General features: G+C 38.2%; 1 protein-coding gene across 6 annotated transcripts in view; it reads right to left on the bottom strand.

Moving 5' to 3' along the window:
- Positions 1 to 15,664, bottom strand: part of Lrrc7 (leucine rich repeat containing 7) — a 417,668-nt gene that overhangs the window by 229,508 nt on the left and 172,496 nt on the right. For all 6 annotated transcript variants that reach the window (XM_041664566.1, XM_041664138.1, XM_041664412.1 and 3 more), the window contains exon 4: positions 199 to 316. In XM_041664566.1, the coding sequence (XP_041520500.1) occupies positions 199 to 316 (118 nt within the window). The remainder of the gene's footprint in view (positions 1 to 198; positions 317 to 15,664) is intronic.

The raw sequence follows: 15,664 nt of genomic DNA, 5'->3' as shown, positions 1-15,664 counted from the left end.
CAACAAACAGATCAAGCCACAGAACTGTCACCCACATTCAGAGACTGATGGAAAGCAGATGCAGGGATCCACAGCCAAGCACAACTTAAGTCTTAAATAGAACTTTAGTAAAGTCAAAGAAAAAGTTACCACTCACTAAGAAAAAAAAATAGAAGCTATCTTCAGTAAAGTGATATGAAGGTGTTTGGAGAGTCTTACCGTTTTTACTGATGTCGAGTTCCTTCAGATTAACTAGGCTAGCGATAGAGGTCGGCAGACTTGAGAGGTCATTATCAGGGATGCTTAATTTCCGCAGAGCTTGGCAGTTGAACAATTGCTGTAACAGAAAAGAACAACTCACTCGTTAGGCCACAGTTTGGTTAGACCCACACATTTATAAATTCAGTAGCAAATTTGAAGTTACCGTTTTTTAAAAATCAATATGGCAGTAAAAGAACCATTAATAAGGCTTCATTTTCTTCCACACCCAAATTGGAATAGCTTCACAACCCATCTAGCTGATAGTGCCTTGCTCTTTTCTCTCATATAGACATAAACAAAATAGAACAAAATGAGAACCAAGCAGACAAAAACCTTCAAGAGTTATCCTGTGCATTCCTACAGCTAAGGGGATCACTTTAGTTCTCTTTATTTTGACGTTATATTAGATTTCAGAAAGTCTTACTTCAATTTCTTTATCCTGGATAAATACTTGTATGTTATCAAGAGCTAAGACACATCTGAATACCTACACTCACATTCTTTGTGTCCCCTTGGATGCCTCATAAATCACTGGTAGATGAAACATGGAACAAAAATTCAATCAGGCTCAATTCACAGTTCCGTCAGTCTAAAGTACTAGGTGGGGGAGAGCCAAGTGCTAAATTAGTGGTGGAACCCAGCATGGTCACAGCCACTGGTGGGTTGAGGTGTGTTTCAGATGCAGTTTCTTGATCTACTAGACAATTTAGCAATGGGGTAAGGCAACCTGCATTTTCAGCAAGTCATCATTTTGGATTCGGTATAGATGTTTCCAGTACCACACTGTGAGAAGGAACAACTCTAATTTTTCTTAAAGCTCTGTTCAACTCATCTTGACTACTAAAGACATGAACAGTTGGAGGAGAATTTTCTAATTCATTTTTAAGAGAATTATCTTAATGAAATCTTTTCTGACTTTTCTAATTCTGCTTTCCTGAACTTCCACAGATGAAGTCTGGTAATCATGACTACGCAACTGGCCAAAGGTATATTTAACTACCATTTCTTCCTACACATAATTCCTTATTTATAGGAAAAACAATGTAGCATACGGATGTTATTTCTTAACTCATTAGTTTTTTTTTAAGAGGAGATCATACGACTTCTTACATAAGAGGAAATATGAAGTCTCTTTCTTTGGGTTAGTCATCTTGGGTTCTTTATAAAGATTAGTTGCTATTCAACATGATGTCAAAATTACTTTTTTTTCAGCAAACTGTATAGAAATGGACTTCTTTTTATAAGACTTTGAAAGAGACATTTAATGGATTCTTTAAAAGACCTTCCACCTAATCAAATAGGAAACACATGGTTACAGTCCCTGAAGTTACCATCAACTCTCTTCCAGTCTGTGTCATCTAGTAACATTCACTGCTATTATTTACAGCTTCACAGTCAATTATCTCACCATTGACTTGGGTAAGACTTACTAACCACTCTTTCTGCTGATCGCTACAACCATTTTAGCGAAAGGTAAAACTAAAGATTTTAAGTTATAGTCTTTTAAGTCTTATTATAACAACTAATTCTCAGGTGCATTCAAGATTTAGCAGAAGTCCTAGTGTTCTTCAATTTTGAATTAAGTGACCTTTTTAAAATATATATATATATATATATATATATATATATATAAATATAAAGGAAATGTCATTTCTACCAAGAATCCAAGCAAGAGCAGGAACTTGACCCCAGATCAGTTTCTGCTCAATCCCGACTCTTCTTGCAGTGTTATCACTGAACACAGCTGGTGTGGGACAATTCAGTATTCTGTCAATTACATTTTAAATAAATGCTGATTGGCCAGTAGACAGGCAGGAAGTATAGGCCAGACAACCAGACAGGAAGTAGAGGCAGGTCAAAGGGAACAGGATTCTAGGAAGGAGGACGTCCATTCCCCTGCAGTTCTGTCCAGACACTGAAGAAGCAGGATGTGACCTGCCCCACTGAAAAAGGTACTGAGCCACGTGGCTAACATAGATAAGAATAATGAGCTAATATAAGTTACAAGAGTTAATAAGAAGCCTGAGCTAATGGGCCAAGCAGTGTTTTAATGAATACAGTTTCTGTGATTATTTTGGGGCTAAGCTGGCCATGCAGCTGGGATGGAACAAAGGGCCTGCTTTCCATGCTATGCCCAGCAATTCTCTTGCCTTAGAGTAGGGATGCTAAACCATACAACTTGAGACCCAAGAGAGTGACAGATGCTAATACAAGCTATCAATTCTAAACCTCACAGTTTTCTTCTAATGTTTTTGATATTTACAATGTACCATACAATCAAGGGTAAGTTATTTTTTGAGGGCTATCCTTTTTTTCCAGATATTCTCCACACTAATATTATATACACTAATGATTTACCTCATAATGTGGGTTTTAGATTTGGTAAATAAAGTACTTGTGAAACTATATTGCCGAGGAAAGATGGGTGACTGTTAGCAATTAAAAGTCTGTCAGTGTACAGTGTAATGGTCTGCTTGCTACTTTTCTAAACAAAACAGGCTCTTTGGAGGCAGAGTCCTGCTCAGCTTGCTTGCATATCACATATTTCTCCTTCCCATTTACCACAGAACACTTTTCTGTCCACAGTTTATGCTGAGCCAAAGACTTTGAGAGTGCAGATAATTAAAGGGAAAATGAGAAGCATGCCAAACTCCTGCTGAGACAGGCAGATTTGGACAGGAAGCTTCAGAGAGGTAAACGGTGTCACTGGAGTCTGTGTTTCCTAGATCAAGTTTCTTATCTGAGTGAGCTTCTTCCCATGAGTCATGCCCTCTACAAAACTAAGAGCCATTGCAGGGCCTTTTCAAGATTCATACTCTGAATGAAAATGAGGTTGGATCATTATAAAACACCTGTATTATTCAACATATAGGAAATAAACATAATTAATAGCTACTTAGCATCAAACTATTAACTATATGACTATCATGATCTTCATTTGCTCATAGGCCCCATTTTTAAAACAATAGAAATGTTTTGATTCTGAAAATGCATTTGTGATATTGTGCAAATTCTCTTTAACTAAGAGAGCAATTCGACTCTGAAGAAATTCTTGGGATCTCTTTAAACTCCACAGCCAGTAGAGAAATGATCTGCATGAGGCAAGAAGGAAGTCTAGTTCAACACAACTCTGTAGCTGGTGTTGGTTCAAACTGCTAGGAACTGACCCTGGGCTGTTTGTGTTATTTTAGGCATATTTAAGCAGAGTACAATTTTGGAAGAAAGTTTCTGATGATAATTAACTCAATCCATGATGATAATTAACAAAGTTTAAGACATACTTTTATATTGAAACTCTTTACAAAGTACATATGTCCTTTTCCATAAAGGTGGGGTCGGCTGACCGAGAAAGAATGCTCACTATAAGGGTCTAGTGAGAAAGACTGAGATAAACATAAATGTTGGAGCGAGTCAGGTGTGACCTGGCCCTACATATAACACAGGTCACTATCACCAAGCTATTAACTACATCCATTGCCAGTCTTCTGGGTGAAAAACAAGTTATGTTTCTCTTCCCTTGAAGAGACTATTCTGCATGTTTAATGTTCCTGGTTTTCCCAGTGTTTATCTGTGAACATAAGGACTTCTTGCTCCCTAAGTTCTATAAAGTATCATTTCACTCATTAATTTATAAGAATCTTCTTACTTGTGCTTGCTACAAACTAGACCTATGTGGCTGTGAGTACGAGGGAACATTACGTGAGATACAAGGAGCCATCCCCTGGGGAACAGACTCTGCTCGAACACTCAGACACACATGCAAATGTCCTGTGTAAATCTGTATTAGGGTACCAGAAATGCACACACAGGATCTGGGCATTTGATGTGTTGGGACAGAATGTCTGCAACCCGAGGAAGCCTCTCTTAAAGGAGTTATGAACAGAAGGCTTCTTGAAGGAATCTGCTGGGAGTGGGACTGGGGAGTGGCCACATCATGCTTCTCTTAGTTGCCATTTCAAATGAGTTTTAGACATTCACTTGGTAGTATGAGGGGATCTGGATCTTTGAGAGAGTTCCCTGATTCTGTTTGTATTAAAGTGTGTGTACTGGACATATGCCGAATGTCAGTGTTGCCCTCAAGAGCCAAGCTGAAGAAAACATAAATTGTCTCTGAACTCAGAAAATAGACAGGACTGATAAAGCCAACAAAGTTTCAATATTCATGGAATAGTTGCTAAGTGCTGAAAGCTGTTAGAGTTGCTATCGCAAAACTTTTTTGCAGAGTAAATGTGTTTAATATGTCTAGATAACGAAGGCAGGATCTGAAAGCATGATGACAAAGCGAGATTATCAAAGAGAAGTCGGCGAAGGAGAAGATTAAAAGAGATTAAAGTCAGATGGAGAAAGTAACAGCAGATCTGATAATAGGGACCAATTAGATAAACGAGGCAAGAAAGACACCAGATAATCAAAAAGACTCACAAATGGCACAGAAGAGAGACTGTGAAGGTTTTGTTGGATCACTAGAAAAGTGAGTGCAGAAGAAGAGGATGGGGTGACAGAGGGTTTGATAAAGGCAGTCTTCACTCATCTACAGCAGGCACAGACTCAACAAATTCCAAACAAGAGAAAGACGGGGAGAGAGACAGAGAGAAACCACACAGAGATTTATATGAAATTTTAGAGTGCAAGGACCAGAGCATCTAAAAGCTGCCAGGAAGAAGGATTTCCTTTGAAAGTTGTACGGAGGCTGGAGGGACTAGTGCTAGCAACACAGGATAGCTGTGTGTTGTGGAATAATCTTTCTGTACACTGTGAAGATATGTCATTCTGACTGGTTTAATAAAAAGCTAAATGGCCAATAGCTAGGCAGGATTTTGAGGCAAATAGAATGTTGGGAAGAAAAGAGAATTCACCAGGGGATGAAGAACGAGCAGGATGGGCACTTTACAGATGAGGTAATAAAGTCATGAGACAGAAAATAAATTAATGGAAATGGGCTACCCTAAGTTATAAGAGCTAGCTAGAAACAATCCCAAGTTATCAGCCAAACTTTCATAATTAATAAGAAGTCTCCTTGTCATTTAATTGCGAGCTGGCTGACAGACTAGCTCCAGCTGTGGTTGACAACAATTTTAGATTATGCTTCAAAGCCGTAAAATAAGGCGTGGTAGTTCTCAGCACATAAAAGCCATAAATGTTGCAGGAGATGAGGCTGCTAATTGCCCTGATTAGGTGGTTGCTTGCTGTGGACATGCACTGAATTTTCTCACAGTCACTCACAAACATGGACAAATACCATGTCAATTAAAAAGAAAAAAAAGTAAAAAGCAATTAAGCAAAACAAAGATGAGTTCCCAGGAACAACTAGAGTGAGGATTAGCTAGCTATTAATCTTTAAAGAACCAAGAATAATCCTATATTGACAGTCTTTTTTCAAACCCAAAAGTACAGAACAGCAGCATTTTAGACAAAGACCAACTGAGTTCTTTATCAAGAATCTCAGACCAAAACAACTGTCAGAAGATATCTGTAAAGACAAGAAAAATTTATTCCAGAAGAGATGTCAGCATGGAAAGGAAGATTAAATAAATTAAAAAATATATAAAAAGCAAAGTATGAGTAGATCTAAATAGTCATTAACCCTATAAAGCAACAACAATGTGCTAATTATTGGCTTAATAAGCATGGCATAACTAAAATTCTGAAGAATGGAAGCAGATCTGTCAAGAGAAAGATGATTAGATGAAAATGTCTCTGCTAATTAACCTTACAGATCTATCTATAGAGAAAGGTCTGATAGTCACCACAGGTTGCTTTTTAAAATGTAGCCATGATCATAAGATTTCAGGGCCTCTCTGTTCTTCAGGAAAAATTGTCGACTCTTCACTGTGGCTTTTGAGGTCCTCATCCCTGCATATACTCATCCTACTACATCCGTCATCGCCAGTGCCTCCTCCAACCTCCCTCCATCACCCTGCATAGCCCACTCTGCCTGCTACTCAGGGTCCAGTCTCCAGCTGATGCTGCTTTCTCTCTTGTCCTACCCCCATATTCTGCCTTCTCCTTCATGCTCAAACCTTCTTTTCACTTTGCATGCTCTGCCTTTGTTCTTGTGTAAGTCTTACTGCTTTTGCTGAGGTGGTAGCACTTAGTTCATGTGTGTGAGGGCTGCTCTACAGGCTTTTCTTGTTCCTGTAGCTTTGATGGTGTGTCATCCAAGGTCTTTATTTCATCTTCCTAATGAGAAGATGTTTCTTCCTAAGTATTATTATGAGGAACAATAATATAACACAGAAGGAGTCCCATTTCCTGAGTACCTGTTACATAAGGGCAAATCACTAAACTTCACTATAAAAAATATATATTCTTATAACAGTATTGGAAATCTGTCATTCTTAAGTAATTTTATAGGGAAGAACATGGTTTTTTATGGTATATAGTTAGCAAGGGTCAGAGTCAACATTCACATACACGTCTGTGTGGGTAAAGCTGTTTCCAAAGCAGCACACTCCCCATTCTTCAAAGATTCATGGGAAGTTGCGTGTAAAATAGTAAATTTTCAACAAGAGGGTTGTGGGTGCCACTGTGTTTACAGGACAGGCTTGAGTCTGGATAAGAACCAAATACTGGTTCACTAACTGGTATCTCTAAATGGTTTGTTTCTGAGAAGTTCCTCCTTGAATCCTGCTTTCAAATGTTCAAGCAGTAATTCTCCTAACTTGGTTGGAAAGCTCTTTCAAGGAAATCATTACTTTGTGTGCATTACAAGAAAATGAAAAAATTCTTTAGTTTGATACAAATGTAAATAATTAGCTTTATTTAGGAAACTGGCAACTCAGAAATAATAGAGTAAAAACAGTTTTATAAGTGTATTTTATGAAATTGTAGGCTTCCAAATAATGCCTCGATCTCCTTCTTTTCATCCTCCTCACCCTCCCCTCCCAGACAGCTGGTGCTCAGTTAGCACCTCTTTAACAAACTATGCAGTGGCTGGACTCGAAAAGAGATCACAAAAATACCCTTCCTCAAGTATTCAGAGAAATGTCATATATCTAAGTAAATAGGATTCTAGAGAACGGAATTATAAGAAGATACAACAGTTAAAACACCTCTGGGTTCCATCCTGACCCTAGAGAACCTTATCCATTCCTAAGTGAAGATTAGCAACGAATTAATTTATTTATTCAAATTTCTGTTTGTGAAAAAGAAACGCTCCTGTGACTGGAAGTGGGATGATGGGGGATGAAAACATCGTAGGAACAGTAATGAGAGCAGCAGGTCAGGTGTTGTTGGTATGGACAAGCAGGGAGGCAGTTTAAAGGAGAATTATTGGCTGGATGTCACAGAAAGGAAGGTTTTATATTCTAACAGAACCCCAGGGTCTTCCGCAGTGAGTGGGCATAAGAATGGCAGGTGTGGGGCTTGGCAAGGTCAGACAGGATTAGATAAGATTACAGCTGCTGGAAAGAGGAGCAGTTTGGTTCTCCCTAGTGTATTTGGCAGTATTGAATATGATTCAAGGAAGGGATCTCTCTTATGTCTTGCAGAATGATTGCAACAAGAAGTTCCCAGGCATTTCATCTTACAAAATGAGAAATACTGTGTCTGCTGTTTCTAAAATACAGATCTTTTCAGCAACAATTTGTGCAAAGGCGCTGGGTTGTTTTTCCTTTTGGAGCAGCAGGGTAATTTTAGCGTTTGTCACTGTCTTCAAAGGGTATATATCAGTTTGCTAGAATAACAGCTGTTGGTTTGAAGATAGAAGGCACAACACATTTCCAGACCCATCCTATTCAATAGTCATATACATTTAAATTTAAAGTAAAAATCTTACGTTTCTGTGATTATTTGGTGGTATCAAGCTGATAAAACCCAGAAAGAAACAGAAACCAATGCTGAGTAGAAAATCACATTTTTAGTTGTTTTTAATTTTACCAGTTTCACTGGATATTTGGGGTATATTGTTTAGTCAATGTTGGAGACTAAGCTAAGGCATTGCTTTGCAAGTAGGTGCTCTACCCCTGCCCCACATTGCAGCCTAGGGTGGGCTCTGTCTGATATTACGTTAAACTACAGAGTATTGTATGTGTGCCATGTCTAGATTATTTTGGAGTTCTCTTTTATTATATTTTTTTGTGACTAGAAGTTTATACCATATTTGGTGATCTGGAATTTAAGGGAGCATTGACTTTGCCTCAGGGGAACAATCAATATTAGTATATCATCAATTGACGATTGATACAGAGTTTGGTATTTGGTTAGTAGAGAATCTACTGTTACTTCATTTAACCTTGTATATTGCCATGATCTACTTTTACAAAAATCACATTATGATTACTTGTGCAGTGAGTATGTAGTAAGAACAGAGCTTTAGACTGTGCTATTTCATCTATTTCCTGTTGATTCAAATGTTGAACCAAACTTGTCCTGACTTCCACAGGTGTGTGGGCACAACAATGCTATTTGATTTACCCTGTGTCTGTGGACACAGAGCTAATATGCAATATATATATATATATATATATATATATATATTGCATATATATATATATATATAGAGAGAGAGAGAGCAGTTGCCATGGCAACCTGTGCACATGATTATAAAAGGATGCTCAGAGAAGCATAAAATGATTTTATCAGAAAATGAAGGACAAAGGTCACAAAAGAAGAGATTTTGAGATGAGGGGCAGAGAGGATGAGAGAAAGAGGAAATGCCAACTCTGTGAAGCTAAGGGTACAAGGGCCACTATAACTAGACAATGGCGACCTCATTTTACTACCCCAAACCTAGGCCAGGCCCAGATACACAGGTTTTCCCAGGATGCAGAGAAGAGGTAGGGATGGACTTGAACTTCTACAGTTGCCTGGTCATATTTATATTGGAAACATATTACTGATTGCTTTGTGGAGACTAAAACAGGGAGACGGGGTTGATTTAAGGACTACAACAAGGAGAGTGTGCTATCAGTGTCCTATCAGGGCCAGACAAATGGATCAGGACGGAGAAGAGTGACGAGAGACATTTAACAAGGATCTAGAAAACAAAAAATGGCAAGACATGGTTTTGTTTGGAAGGTGAGCTGAGAAGATGTCAAGGAGGACAGCGTCCCAAACTCAGGAGTAGTTTCTGAGGTGGAAGAGATGGAGACAGTTAGGCTTGTCGAGTATGAAGAGATCAGAAAGAGCAGACACTTTTGAAGACTGAGGCAGTGCTGAGCTGGTGATAGATTTCTGAGCCTTTTGTCTGGTGCTGAGCATTGAGATGGATACTATGGGAACTAGGCCAGAACAGGAGCCCTCTTTCCCCCACCTGAGGCGGGACCGGAAACATCACACGTAAGCTTTGTTTCCTGGCACGAGGAGGATGCAGTCCATATTCTGCTTGTCAGTGCAGTCACCTTCCTTGGAATTCTCCAGGTTCCTTGTTTCTGTCTTTTTTCTGTAAATAGAGTTTGGATTTCTGTCTGCTAGAGTCTTCCACACCACGCCCTGCTCCATTTCTCTGAATTCAATTTCTTCACACGCTCTTGACACTACTTCACTGACAACTGAAAAAGCTGTTGTTATTAATGTTAATGAGAACATTGGCATGATTTTATTTTACAAGGTTTTCTGTAGTCAACCCTTAATTATTTAGAACAAAGAAAAAGAGTCATTATTCCTGTTGGAGACAGCTGACATAGAAAGGACTATTCAGGCCATAGAAATTAAATGCAACACAACTAACCTGTATTGCCCCAAAAGAAAACAAATCTTTAATTCATCCACTTAAAAGTTAAAGGAAACAGCAAACTTCCTGGGTGATAGATCCCCTCCCTTCTCCCTCTCAACCAATCAACAGTAAGACTTCACTGTTGTCAGGAAAGCAGGAAGTGGTGAGAGGTTCTACAGAGAGACCCTCATCGTTTCTTCTGACTGATTCTGTGCCGCTTCAGGCTATTACGGAAACATCGAAACACCATGTTGCCTCTTTGCATGGGAAGAACTAGTTTCAGGAATTCATTTACATTAAATTTCCATAAATTGTGGAAGGAGTGCCTGTAAAATAAACTTCTCTTGCTCTAGATCACTGTTAATTTAGAAAAAGATCCCGTAATTCCTGGAACATAGAGCTGTCATCTCTCAATTTAGAGGAGAAAAACGAGAACAGTTTTGTTTTGTTTACGTGTTTATGTGAGCGTTAATGAGAGTCACTGCTGCTTGTTAAAACGTGCGTGTCAGTTCTTGGCCACGTGTTGTTTTACTTAATCTAAAAGAGTAGAGAATTGCCACAAGGTCAGTTGACAATAAACTTGAAATACAGGCAAAATATTCTTGCAAAGTATAGGATCCTTTTTAATTTCTCATGGGAGATAACCCATGCTAGAGCGGTCGCTAGACTAGGATTCACATTCAAGATGGCTGACTCCATGGTGTGTTTTTCACTGCCCAACACCAATGTGCACTCACATTGTGTAAGGAATAACTATTTCTAATTGAAGTCTAGTCAGGAGTCTCTTAACTTTTGTACTCCATACTTGTGACTAGACAATAGAGTGAATAGGTCTTTTGTCTCTATGTTCAGGTATGTATTACCTCCACAATTTTCTCATGCTTATGTCTTAGAAGTCTTTATGGGATGAAGAACACATAGACTCTTGTGTTCTCTCATTTATAGTCTGCTCGCTTCTGAAGGCTAACATGGTGGTTTACACAGTTGAAGAGAGACCAGTTCTATGGAAGGTAAGGCTCACAATTGCTCTCAAGTCATCTTATATTCTTTTTAGAAGTTTAGATTTGCTCAGGAATGGACCGGGTCAACTCAGATTTCACAAATTTCCTCAGGCTTAGGGTACAAGGCCTTCTTGTCTTTGTATAAAGAAGAGATTCTTTATAGTCTAGTCTTGGTACAGTTGGACTGTTTTTCTAAAGGATCTTCTGATCTTGGAATTATCAGCTGAATTTTAAATGGATTTCCACAGATTTCAGGACAAAATTCAAACTCTTTACTTTAGCACAGTTCAGCCTCATTTCTCTCTCTTGTCTTATGAACAAACATGATGTGGAACTTGCATTCTTTAGCGATTCCTTGCTCACACTCAGGAATGCACTTACTTATTTTCTGAAAAGCTCCTACTCATTCCTATGTCTTGCTTGCAATGTTATTCCTTAGGAAGGGTGCTCTGTTGAGCTTTCTAAAGGGCCACTGCTTGGTTGTACTTCTTAGTCAACACATATCTGATAGTGATGCTGCTGAACCTGTGTTTTCCATGCTAACAAGCATGTAAGACTTTCTCATCCCTGCTCCCTTAAATGAGAAAATTACATTACACATAGGTGATGCTTAGTGTTCAAGTGATTTATTCTTCTTCTTCTAAATATTATTGTTAAAGAAAGTACATATTGAGTTGAACACATTTATTTTTCAGTATCTAAACAGCAAACTTCAGTGCTACAATGAGCCTACCTGGAGTCCATGGCAAAGCATACTTGCTCACTGTACGGCTCCATTAATGATTTGCCCTATCTGACATTGTCAACAACTGGTATTATGGCCATCACAAGATCTTCACATGATTTTAAAAAGAGAAGGCACAAATCTGGACTTTAGAGTGAAGTCTAATTTTGCTATAGGTTATCTGCTAACTCATTTGTGAAGATGTCTCAAAGTTAAACAAGCCCCACTACTTATTTCTGATATCAGGATAAAAGCTGGGTTGCATTTCTGGCTATGATGGAATAACTCAGACCCAGGGCTCACTCCTTCTTAAAACGTTAATTGAAATGTTGAGCTGATAACCCATATTTTGCATCTAACATAGAATCTACCAAGCTTCTTTCCATAACAGACCATTCCAATACCCTTTCATGATAAATGTTCTGAAGATAGGAGAGACATATCTTGACATAATAAAGGTAATTTACAAAAGACTTACAGTTAGCATAATTCTAAATGGAGAGAAACCCAAAAGATTTCTGCTAAAATCAAGAACAATATGAAGATACCCACTCTCTCCATACGTATTCAAAATAGTGTTTCAAGTCTTAGGTGGGCAATAAGATCACTGAAGGAGACAAGGAGAAACATAGGAAAGAAAAAAAGATAAAGATTCCTCATTTGCAGATGATATTATTGTAGAAATAAAAGACCCTAAATAATCTACCAGGAAACTTCTATAGCTGATAAACAGTTTTAACAAAGTAGCAGGATACAAAATCAACTCACAAAAAAATCAGTAGCCTTCCTATATACAAATGACAAACTGATAGAGAAATCTGAGAAACAATACTTTCCACAAGAGCCTCAAAAATTAAATATTTTTGATTAACTCTAATCATGCAAATGAAAGACATGTATAATAAAAAACTTTAAGACATTAGAAAATAACTGAAGAATACATCAGAAAATAAAAAGAAATTCTCTTATATTTGTAGATTAGCAGAATTAATATTGTAAAAAAAAAAGGTCATCCTACCAAAAGCATTCTACATATTCCATGTAATTCCCCCCCCCCCCCCCCAAATTCTAACACAGGTCCTTGCAGAAATTAAAAAATTAATCGTAAACTTCATATGGAAACATAATAAAGCTTTAGTAGCTAAAACAATCCTGAACAATAAAAGAACTCCTGTAGGTATCACCACCTCAGATTTCAAGTTCTGTCTTCCAAGTGTATACCCTATAGTCATCTTCTACCTGCATTGTGCTTCAGTAAGGTTAAATTCAAAATGAGGCTAACAACATATAACAAAATAAAGAGAAGCTAACAAAACCACCTGGAAGAGCTGTCCTGACAAAGGAACACCTTTAGCCCAGCAGACGCATGGTCACTCCTGCAACTCCAAGTGGGAACATCGCAAAGTATGGCTGACATACACATTTCCAATCCTCAGTTCCTGTCATGTGACCCTCCTCTGTAAGCTAAAGTTCATGAATCCATCTTATCAGCACATTGTAGGGTCACCTCCCCTCACCATTTCAGTTCACTGAATTCCTGAACTTCCTGTCGCCGAAACCGAAACCTCTGCCATTCACACCAAGTTTCAGTGTGCATCGTGTCCCTCTAGTTCTACAAACTGTGTTACTGTCTGCATTGTGTTTTCTCCTTCTTTCTCGTTACAACAATTGGAGACATCTGCGTCTCTCAAAGTCAGCCTTTCACACATTCAGCAAATCCATGTTCTTTACCATCAGAACATGGCGCCTCCAATGAAGACAGCAGTTTCCTGCATCCAATTTCTTTCTCTGTCTTTAATTTTATGCACACAGATGAGCTTCAATGTCACTGATTTTAACAAAGAGTTCTTATTTTTCTTTCCTAAATGTATTTATTTTTATTTGATGTGTGTGGGTGTTTTGTCTGAGGTGTGTATGTGTTCTGAGTGAGTGCCTGGTGCCCTTGGAGGCCGGAAGTAGGTGTCAGATCTCCTAGAACTGGAGTTAGAGAAGGTTATGAGCTGTCATGTTGGTTCTGGGAATCAAACCTGGGGTCTCTGCAGGAGCAACAAGCGCTCTGAACCTTTGAACTATCTCTCCTGCCCCAAATGTCACCGATTTTAAAGAAAATGCAGCACCTTGCTCTCACAGGCTTCTCCAGTTTGCTTCACTTCTCTCTCCCTTGTAGTAAAGTCTTGCAAGAGAATATGTATTTGTTCTTTCTTCAGACCCCTTTCTATACTTCACTTCTGCTAATATCCTCATGAAGAAACTTATTATTTCCATCTACTAACACAATGCTCCATAAGTCTCTGTCTACACTCCCTATTTTAAAACACTTCCTATTTTTCAGCATCCATGACAACACATACTTTCCTCCTGCATCCTCAGTGGTACTTCATGCCATAGTTTAGCTCTATAAATACTCAGCTCGCACATCTCTCAGTTCTAAACTCATTCCATTAGCCATGGCTGTTCTCTTCACCAAAAAACCTAGGCTGAAGGTTTCTTTTGTTTTGTTTTTCTACATTGTTGGAGTTGAAGCCCCTAGCTTTCCCCTGAATTACACCAGCCTCAGTCTCTTTGCTTTTGTTTTTTCATATCGGTCATGCTTTTTCACACTGCACCAAACGTGGCACTTAAAAAATTGAGTGAATTCATAGTCTTGTTTTTCATAAAATCCTTTACTTCCACTTAGAATAAGACCTCAACTTCAGTATGTTTTTTTTCTACCAGCTCTTGCTAACCTCTTGCACTGTCTGATCGACTCATCGTACACTCATCCTCTTGCAAGTTCTTGAACTATTGACTTGGCATGCAAATTCTCAGATCTCTCCTAGTGACCTCTCCCTGTCAGTCAGAACGGAACATGAAATGTCACTTCTCAAAGCTTCAGTTATGACCATTTCAACCTTAAGGGGACTCTCAGAAAGTTCTCACTTTATCTTCATGGGGACACTTGCTGCTCCTAACATTTCTTGCTTAAGCTGTTTCCTTGTTAAAGTGAAATACATTTTGCGAGAATAGGAATTTGGTTTGGGCAGTGATGAACTTTGGCACTGAAAATAGCATCTGCAGAAAACACGCAGAATGGACAAGCTTTTCCAGTTCATACACTTTACCTAAAATCTAGGGGATTATATATGATTTCCCCCAAATGTCAGCAAGGATTAGTGAAGGGGTTGTTTATTAAGTTCCCACCAGATTTACTACAGATGCAGCTAAGAAATGTTTAAGAAGTGAGTCCTCTCTTGAAAGACTGAAAAATATTCAGAAAATTTATGGAGTAAACAGCGGACTACTTTATTCACTGACACACATGTCTAAGAGAAAGAGACATGTTAAATTCCCGGGGTGAAACATTTTAAACAATAGGTGTCTGAGTAAGAGAAATCTGAACCCGATTTTCTCTACAAGAGACGTTTCTATTAGTTTGTCCCTCATTTTCCTCTGCCACACACCTGCAAACTCAATCTAAGGTTGCAATTGCTGTAAAACAATCTGTCCACATGAATGTCACAATCTGTAGACTGTACAAAGGCATTTGAAGAACGATACTCCACAAAAGAGACAAAATCGTCAGCTCTTGTTACTTCTTTATTACTTATACACATATACAAGTCAGCTTTATTCTGAATGTAGTTTTATATATCCAGAAAACACTATATTTTCCACGCTGAAAGTCAGAATAATGTGCCCCAGATTTTGAGAGGAAGTAAGGAAGTAAAAAAAATGTGTTTTTCCTCATCTTTATTTAAATTCAGGGGCCTTTCTATATTGATGAGGAAGGCAGTATTTATATAAAATGCCAAATTATGGAAGTTCCATATTTGTGGGAGACACTCAAAAGAGTTATAGTCATCACAGTAGCATTGGTTAAATGGCAGTTTTTATGCTCTATATTCCAATTTAGGTCAGTTTTGAACTTGAGAAAATCGTATGATAGTTCTTAATCATGATGATTGTTTAACCAATTAGTACAGAGATGTAAGTAGTTTGTCTATTTAAAAAAAGATTCTCTTTCAGTAGTAGAGAGAAACAATCAATGATCTTTCAAACTTCCAC

Source organism: Microtus oregoni, unplaced genomic scaffold, assembly GCF_018167655.1.
Source record: "Microtus oregoni isolate MIOR12 unplaced genomic scaffold, Mior012 000000F_ref0000247, whole genome shotgun sequence".
Taxonomy (NCBI): Eukaryota; Metazoa; Chordata; class Mammalia; order Rodentia; family Cricetidae; genus Microtus; species Microtus oregoni.
The sequence above is the reverse complement of the archived record's forward strand: the minus strand, read 5'-3'. Positions and strand labels throughout refer to the sequence as shown.